General features: G+C 51.2%; 1 protein-coding gene across 1 annotated transcript; it reads right to left on the bottom strand.

The window, feature by feature from the left end:
• Window positions 1-6,820: 6,820 nt before the first annotated feature.
• On the bottom strand, window positions 6,821-7,858 carry LOC119385478 (uncharacterized). Its single transcript, XM_037652903.1, has one exon. It carries the CDS (start codon window positions 7,856-7,858, stop codon window positions 6,821-6,823), a length of 1,038 nt encoding a protein of 345 aa, XP_037508831.1.
• Window positions 7,859-9,393: the final 1,535 nt, after the last annotated feature.

Here is a 9,393-nt window from a genome sequence, read left to right as displayed (position 1 = left end):
TGCTTGGCGCTTGTTTTGTCTTTGCAATTCACCTGAATACGCAGTTCCATGGTCCAATGCAGTGCTTATAATCTTCTCAAGGCTGATGCGGCACTGCGCCGAATAAGAACGGCACGCACCGACTTGTGGAATGCCGTTGCTTTTTTGCCACTTGGAAACACAGTCACAAGCAGCACGCGCTCCGCCGAAAGCGCGCGCGGCAGCGTACTGCGGCAGTGCGGCTTCCATGGGCGAGCCGGCGACTTTCGGCGTTTTCATCAGCCCACCAGGACAGCATCCGGCGCTGGCGTCGCGTACGCGAACTTCAATTTGCCTTGTCTAAAACCTCCAACCTTATACAGTAAAACCTCGGTGATAGATCACGGCTCGTACGAATTTCGGGGTGATACGAATTTTTCTGTTGTTCCGGCCAAGGCCCATTAGCCTACATTGTATTGGAGTACGGTTGTTGCGAACCGATTTGCACCCCGCCAAGTTTGATACGAACGTACGCGGGCGCACAGGTACGAACAGGTGCTGCCCGCGCTGTCGCGGAAGACGGAGCTGTCACGCGCGGGCGCGGGCATACGCTCTGCGCGACCGTCAACGGTGCATCGTTGCCTCCGAGATAGTGCACGCGAATCTTGGAGGCATTTATGCGCCTTCGCGTTTACAGTACATATGACGCTGACGTCGCGCTTTTTTTTTCGACGCGTTGACGCGTGCTCCTGTGCTCGAGGCAGCAGCGTTCTTGTACTGTGTTAACACGTGCCTGCCACGTCGATGCAAGCCATGTCCCCGCAATCAGACGTTCTATGAAACAAGACTGAAACTCGGGCTGCGGGTCCGTCACGAAGGCCCATGAAACGTGGACGAAGACGCCAAGAGGCGAAGCGGACGGTCTTGGCGAAGGAGCTTGTCCTCTGTCTATCTATCGTGTGCAAAGCGCTTCTTAAGTCACTTTTGCTGCTGTACTGCGGTGTCATGCAGAAAAGCGTAGTAACATTAGGAAGGGGCTACTAATGGTCACGGGGCACAACACATGTGGTTCATTAATTACACACGCGCGCATGTACCCCATATTTAAGAGTACAAGTATGATCGTTGACGTCTAAAACCTTTACCGGCAATTATTCAGAGCTGTTTATGACGTCGCTGCGGCCCTCAGAAACACTAAATCAAAACGTATGCCAACTTTCTTTTGTCGCATACTAATTTTTCATGTTTCCTGGTGATACGAATTCCGGATGATACGAATATTTTTGGTAACCCCGCGAGATTCGTATCATCGAGCTTTTACTGTATACACCATTTACAGGCAGAGCTTGGAGGTGCTTCAGGCTGTTCTCGATTACCCGCAAGATGGCGCGAAGGGCGCGCAATAGAGGCCGTCGCCTCGCTATTAGCTGTGTTGGGTTGGGTTCTTGTGGCGTGAGGAGCATAGGCGTCGAGACTTGGATCAAACGCAAGCGGCGTTGGGTCAAACGCACGGGACGCCACACGTGGCGAAATTAAAATTACGTGAGACGCGGTCCATGCTGCGTCGTTGCCCGCGCTGCGTTTGCGTCGTCTTGCTGGCGACCCACGCTAGTTTCGATTTCTGGGCCTTGAGACAACGCGAATGCAAGAGCCCAAGAATGATTTCATTTCTGCGCATGCGCCCTGGTGGCTCCCGAATTCCTTATGTACTTTAACGTATTGCGTCCCCAATTCTAAAACTCGGGTGTTTCGCCGGAGCTGTAATGTGCACCTCCGCCTTGTACCTTTATATACAGGGTGCCGTCGCCCATGCTGGCGCGCCTTTCACTTCAGAGGGGAGGTTTGTACGTCTTGCGCTGTCACCACAAAGTTTGCGTTGAAGCTATAGACCGCCCGAAGCAGGGGCGTAGCCAGAAATTGTTTTCGGAGTGGGGTTCAACCATACTTTATGTATGTTCGTGCGTGCGTTTGTATGTGCGCGTGTATATATACCCATGAAAATCTGAAAATTTTCAGGGGGGGGGGTTGAACCCCCACCTAGCTACGCCCCTGACCCGGAGGTAACTTCGCTGCAGCGGCCGCATTAGCGGAAGGAGTGAGGTACTAGCTAAAGAGCCAAACTGGCTGCTAGAAGAAGTAACAACTGTGACAGTTGTTGGTTCGCGCTCGTCCTGTGTACACCTGTGTGCTCTTTTCATAAGTCCTGATTTTTGTTTGAGCAGCGCGTCATTGTCGAGCTGTGACAGTTGTTAGTTCGCACTCATCCTACGTCTGTTCTTTTCGTGCGTCCTTTGTTCTTGAGCAGCGCGCAGGAAGTTTCTAGCCGCTTCCCATTCCTTGTGTGACATTCCAATTTTCTGTAATCACATTCATAGCTTCACCCTTGCTGCAAAACTGTGACATTTTTTGTAATTGGGCACTAGCAGGTACGTGAAGGTCACCGCTGCATACCAGATGTGTGGCCACGATGATACAAAATAAAAGATTAATTATGCTGCCGGCGGCCAGCTAACTGCAATTCAATTATGAGCGTTGCTGCCACAGTTGAAAGCCGGCGTATTTGTATTGAGAGTTTATTCGCCTCGAGATCTTTGAGTGTGACGTGAGAGAGGGGACTCCGGTGCCGCTCTTCGCTCGCGCGTTCGCTACGCGAAGGCTGCTCGACACTACCGGCCAGTCCCTCTTGTTCTAGTTATTGAAACATTAGTGCGCAAGTGCATAAATCAATTTTACTAATGTTCAAGCAAAATGCCCAGCGAAATCGAGCGCAGTTGCCGTCAGGAGCACGTTCAGTGTCGATTACTCCTGGTGTCGTCTGCTAGCCATCAATGTGTACATCTGCATGTATGGCGACGATTTCTTTTCGCGACTGTCCTATGTCTGTGGCGCATTCAAAATGACTTTCCGGTCCATTTTCGATCGCTGATTTCAGCGTTCGGAAGTTCGGACTTTGGCTATCGTGCATGCGTTAAAGCGCAATATACGTATACCACGTGCGGCGCGTGTTCGGTTGCGAAGCCTGCTTCAATACCTTCCGGTTCAATGCCTTCCTTCGGAGTTTTAAGCGCGTGAATCGCGGCATGTGGAACAGCCTTTATGCATTTGCCTAAGCTGACTGGAAGGCGAAATCAATCTTTTTGTTCATCGATGTTCAGACTATGTTCCCCGCCACCTTCCGAATGTTTTTGGACGTAAAGTGGTGCTGCACTGCCTCCAGGATCGGAGGCATTGCAAGCTTTTCACACATTGCCTGGTTTTGCATTGCCTCCGTGATCGACCCACCGATCACGTAGGCAATGCAAACTGACGATGTCATCTGACGATGTCATCATGTGACGTGACGTTATGACGTCACAAATATTGGCAGTCTCTGATATCATGAGGACGTCATAAGCTGACGTCATCGTGTGACGCTTTTTTTCTTCACTCGTGTTGACACTGCCGACTAGGGACGCCGACGGTGAATTTTCGCATTTGATCAGGAATCCCAAACCTAATTTCATCGTAAAATATTCAGTCTTGTTACACCGTGGTAAAGAATAGCAATAACCAGCCCAAGCGGACAAAAGAGTGGTGGGAAAGAGCTCTCTTTCTTCTCTTCTTGGCCATATTCGCCGATTTTTCCTACTGTTACCAAGCTGTATTATCGGTGACAAATGAAACACGAACAGCGAAGCGCGTTCCACAAGCATTACGAACTGTATAATGCGCACCGTCTTGTCATCACCGTTGACATGCACGCACACCCGATTGGCAGCACTTCGCAATCAAAAGCATGAATGTGGCTCACGAGCGGCAAACCACAAGAGCGTATCTAGCTGTAATCGTATGGGTGCAAACTGTACCACGCGCACCACTGCTGGCGTTTCATTCGGAGCAAACTAACGCTAGTAACAAGTTTTATTGTACATCCAACTCGCCCAATCTACGCTAGAATAGTGCACAATAATCCGCTGGTCGATGAAGATATCAATTTTATTTTGTCGGCAAGCGTTTTTTGTACGTCACTGCAATTGGGAGTGGAGTGTGAACATTCATTCAAGTCTGTGTACATACTGCTAACGTTTGCGAATAAGCCGTAAAATTGATCGCGCTTTGCTTCCAAAGCAGCACAGACTCTCTTGAACTCGCTTGGCGGGACGTTCGCGCTTTTGACGTAAGCTGTTTCAACGCCACCCTGCCCACTGAGTGACGCTACGAACTCGGTGGCATGATCCTGACTGCGATGGCTCTGTGTATATAGAAGATATGCTAAATGTTAACGTTTCTTAACCTCCTGTAATGCTACCAGCCATCTAAAGATCTATCATTAAAAGAAAATACAGCTAGTAGTCGAGGAACGGCATGCGACGTGAGCGAACTATAACGAAAATGCTGCATCTCTAGTCACAGCCTAGCAGACGACAAAAGCCGAATCCCCGCTTTTGCGTCAACGGGGCGCCGTTCGCAGCGCCGCCATCGGTGGCACACCAGGCGAATAGGCAATCATGTTTTTACGCTGTTTCACTTGAAACAAATGTTCAAGCATCTCTTTGCTCCAATATATCCGGCTGCAAGGCTAAATTGCGGTTCGCATGATTACGTATGCAAGACAGTGTTTTCCTTTATGTGAGCGCTATCATTCTTTGATAACGCCAGCCGGTAGTGAACAGGTAACCATTGTCATCCTTTCATGTGTCTTCCGCCCGTTGTCAGAGTGAGCGCCGTATGCAACTGCCGCAGTATATGTGGGAGGAGCCTTGCGCCAGTCCTCTCTTGCGTGTGCAATAATGAACAGTGGTATTAAAATTTGCAGTCTGATATCTTGAAACACGGACATGTTAGAAGGATTCCGTCAAGTGTAGAAGTGGAGAAAGCGACTGCCTCTAGCTTTTCTATAAAACATGCCTGCTTACTGCAGTTACTAAAAGTTTTATATTCAGCCTTACTCTACTGGGTTGGCTGACAGCGACAGCCATCTCACTTTGTGTCCCCCTAGAAACATCACATATTTGTAAAGGTATGTATCTATAATTTCAATTGTGCCAAGCTTTCCAGTGTATTACTATTTATTGTCTGATTGTATTGTTTGTATTTCATCCTGCATGGGCCCGAGGAGGGCCTGCAGTATCTGTAAATCAATAAAATAAAAGGTAGACTCACGGACCTCGCAGCGCAGAACATTAAGGACACCGTAACGTTTAATTTAGATTGCCTTCGGCATCGTTCTAAGTTTGTAGTTACCTACGAAACGCTATTACCTACGATTTCACCTCACGATGGAAAGAGTCATGGCGATGGTAATCTGATCTTGCCGAATCCGTGAGTGTCGGGTACGTGCACGGCCACTGGACCCTTATTTCGACTGGAAGGTTATACCTTTTCAAGGGCGACAAACGACTCGAACGACTCGATATCGCGCGCATTTTTTTCCTAAACAGCTTGTAAACACGACTTACAAGTTCTACTTAACAGCCTTTTCTTTTTAATCGATAATGAAAAAGTGGGACTTACAAAGTACCGACTATATCGGCAGAGAACGATAGATCTGCATTCACACTGCCCCTACTGATGTCATGCTGTTACACGAGGCACTTCGTTAATTCATCTGTACAGCTAGGCATATTCAAAGGCATTCCACCTGAATGCTGTTGACACTGATGCTTGACAAGCGAGTGTTCGCTTGGCCGAGGGCATCAATTACCTCCTCATGCCGCGCAACAGCGCTTCTGACATCATGTTCACCCAATTGACGCAAAAACACTCTACTCACACAGAAACTACAAGCAGCAGCACTAATCACGCGCATGATGTGTCAAAGGAGGCTGTTAAGAGAAAAAAATTGGCCGCCATCCCGCTCTGCGAACGTGAATAACCCGCGAAGCTGTATGAAACACCAGACGTGCTGATGGATGGATGGTGGAACTTTATTAAATATAGTCCTGAGTCCTGAGAGACGCGACTAGCGCGCAGTGGGCTTCTCCCACGTTGGGACGGGCAGGCTTAGCCTGACCGCCGCATCGTGGGCTCTCTGGACGGCCCAAAGCTGATCCCCCTTGTTGGGGCTTCTGATGGCGGAGCTCCACTTGGCTGGGTCGGCTTGTTCACTGCCCAGTAACGAGGGGCATCGCCAGAGCATATGCTCTAAGTTAGCTATTTTCCCACAAATGGGACACGAGCTGCTAGTGTAAGTATCCGGGTAAATTTTGTGAAATAAGGCCAGATTTGGATATGAATCAGTCTGCAGGAGTCTAAGCGTCATGGCCTGGGCTCTGTGTAGTTTTCTGTGAGGAGGGGGGTAGACCCTCCTGCCTAGGTAGAAGTGCTGCGTAATTTCATTGTATGTGGTGGGCTGATCTCTATTGTCCAACGTCGTGGGCTGGGGAGAACCTCCGTGGGCGCGGAACGTCATACCTCGCGCCTTGGAGTGGGCCAGCTCGTTGAGGTTGGTGGGGCCTCCTTCAAAATGACCCATGTGAGCAGGGAACCACGTTATGATGTGGTTAGAGATGTCTTTTTCACCGAGAATACGGCGTGCTTCCTTGGCGATTGCGCCGACGGCGAAGGCACGGACGGCTGCCCGTGAGTCGCTGTATACGTTCGCGCGCTTCTCGTCGAGGAGAGCGACGGCGATGGCCACTTGCTCGGCAGCGCTCGAGGAGGAACCTTCAATCGATGCGGCGTTGATGACCGAACCAGCTTGGTCGACCGAGACCACTGCGTATTTGTTGCTGTTCCCGTACCTGGCCGCGTCGACAAAACAGCTCTCCCCAGGGACCTCTGCTACACTGCGGAGGATCGTCGCTGCCCTGGCCCGTCTTCTTCCCGTGTTTCGCAGCGGGTGCATATTGCGCGGAATGGGGGAAACGATGTTTTGTTCACGTTATCTTCTTGGCAATCCCTGGTAATTGTCGTCCACTGTGGCCGACGGGATACTCATGGCCATCAGGAGTCGCCTCCCAGCCTTCGTGCCCGAGAGTCTGATGACCTGTGCCCTCTCCTGTGCCTCCACAATCTCCTCGAGCGTATTGTGCATTCCCAGCTGTAGGAGTCTTTCCGTCTGCGTGTAGTTCGGGATACCAAGAGCGCTCTTGATGCCTCTCCGGATAATGGCGTTTAATTTATCCCGCTCAGCCCTCCTCCAGACATGCATGGCCGCGACGTAGGTAAAGAGGCACAGTAAGAACGCGTGGATAAGCCTGACCAGGTTGTCTTCTGCAAGACCACTGCGTCTGTTGGCGACCCTCCTGATAAGGCCGATGGTGCTGGTGTTTTTTGCGAGCCGGAGGATCGTTTGGCTATTGGTGCCCGACGACTCCACGATCATACCGAGGATGCGGATCGACGGGACCCTAGGGATTATGTCCCCACTCTTCGTATGCAGGTTGATGTCACTCTCTGCCAGGGGCTTCCAGTCTTTTGGCTTGCGTCCCAGCCTGCTGGGTCTATTCAAAAGCAGCTCTGATTTACTCGGTGAGCACCTGAGGCCCGTGTCCTGCAGAAAGGACTCTGTGTAGTCGATGGCTTCCTGGAGGGCAGATTCAGTGTGCCCATCGCTGCCTCCAGCACACCAGATCGTTATGTCGTCCACGTAAACAGTATGTCCGATGCCTTGAATCTTGCCCAGACCCTCCGATAGACCAACCATGGCGATATTGAACAATAGCGGTGAAATCACGGACCCTTTCGGGGTGCCCCTATTGCTCAGTGCCATTTTGTCGCCGACCTTGAGCAGTGCGCTGCGTCCCTCGAGGAAAGATCGAACGAAAGCATGGAAGGACGCGCCCAGGCCTAGGTTCGAAATTGAGTCGAGAATGAACGAGTGATGTATATTATCAAAAGCCTTCTCTAGGTCAAGACCGAGAATGACCCTCGTGTCCCGGGTGTTACTGTCGAGTATCTGAGTCTTGATGAGCCTCATAGCGTCCTGAGTTGAAAGACCGGGCCTAAATCCCACCATGTTGTGAGGAAACAGCTCGTTTTCCTCGATAAACCCTGTGATTCTGTTGTGGATGACGTGCTCTGCCACCTTCCCCACACAGGATGTAAGAGAGATAGGCCGTAGGCTTTCCAAGCTCGGTGGCTTGCCGGGCTTAGGAATGAGGATGACCCGCGCAATCTTCCACTGCTCAGGGACTGCGCCCTCCTTCCATATACGGTTGATTTCGTCCGCGAGAAACTCGACCGACTCGTCCTCGAGGTTTCTTAGTGCCTTGTTTGTTACACCATCCGGGCCTGGCGTGGATCTACCGTTGGGATCATGTAGAACTCTCCGGAAATCTCCTCGATGGTGAATGGTTCGTCCAGAGTGGAGTTTGGTTTCCCGCTGTATTCGGTGTAGGCGCCGCCATCGCTCGTTTTCAGAGGCAGGTACTTTTCTGCAAGATAATCCAGGACTTCCTCCTCCGTTGATGACCTCGTGGCTTGGTGGAGGGTCTTGGCCAGTACTCTTCTCTGATTTGATTTGGTTCCGGTCTCGTCAGCGAGGTGTTTTAGAAGATTCCACTTGCCCCGCGTCCGCAACTGACCATCGATCGAATTACAGATATCATCCCACTGCTGTCTTGACAGCGTTTGGCAGTGTTCTTCTATCACCTTGTTGACCTAGGCAATTTTCTTCCGGAGCCTGCGATTGAGGCGCTGGCCCTTCCATCTCTCGAGGAGTGACTGCTTAGCTTCGAGAAGGTGCGCAAGTCGGCTGTCCATCTTCTCTGTCTGCAAGTCTGTCTGCACCATCTTGGCGGACTCCCGGACATCCTGCATAACTGATTTGGTCCATTGTTCTAGGCCTTCCGGCTCCTCTCCATGGTCTGCTCGTTCTCGGCGGATTTTGCGGAACCTGTCCCAGTCGGTAATCGAGAAGGCCCGAAGCTTTTTCTGCGAAACCTCAAAGGTGGTCGTAGGTATGTAGTGATCGCTGCCGAGATCGACCATCAGGTTGGACCACTTGACTGAGTCGACGTTCTTGACGAAGGTGAGGTCTGGTACAGAATCTCGGGTGGTAGATGTGCCCCTCCTGGTTGGGAACGCCGGGACTGTCACTAAAGAGAAGCCGAAATCACTCGTTTCCTGCCACAGGCCATGATCACAATAACGCAATTTAACACACCCTACACAATGAGCAACAAATGTCATAATAAGTACCAAATGTGCGTACTGTCGGCCGCAAAAGTTTGCGGGATCTGCAGCGCGTGGCGGAGCGACCGAAAACTGCATTGCTGCGTCCCCTACCGTGACGCGGCGGGTGTTGAGGCTATCGGCCGCGGCCTCCGCGATTAGATCCGGCAACGGCACGTTGTCTAAACGCGCCGTCGCTAATCGCCGAGGCCGATAGCCTGAACACCGGCCGCGTCACGGTAGGGGACGCAGCAATGCATTGTTCCGTCGCTCCGCCACGCGCTGCAGATCCCGCAAACTTTTGCGGCCGACAGTACACTACGTGCATTATGTTTTGCC

This window comes from Rhipicephalus sanguineus, chromosome 3 (assembly GCF_013339695.2).
Source record: "Rhipicephalus sanguineus isolate Rsan-2018 chromosome 3, BIME_Rsan_1.4, whole genome shotgun sequence".
Classification (NCBI taxonomy): domain Eukaryota; kingdom Metazoa; phylum Arthropoda; class Arachnida; order Ixodida; family Ixodidae; genus Rhipicephalus; species Rhipicephalus sanguineus.
This window is presented reverse-complemented; position numbering and strand designations above follow the sequence as displayed.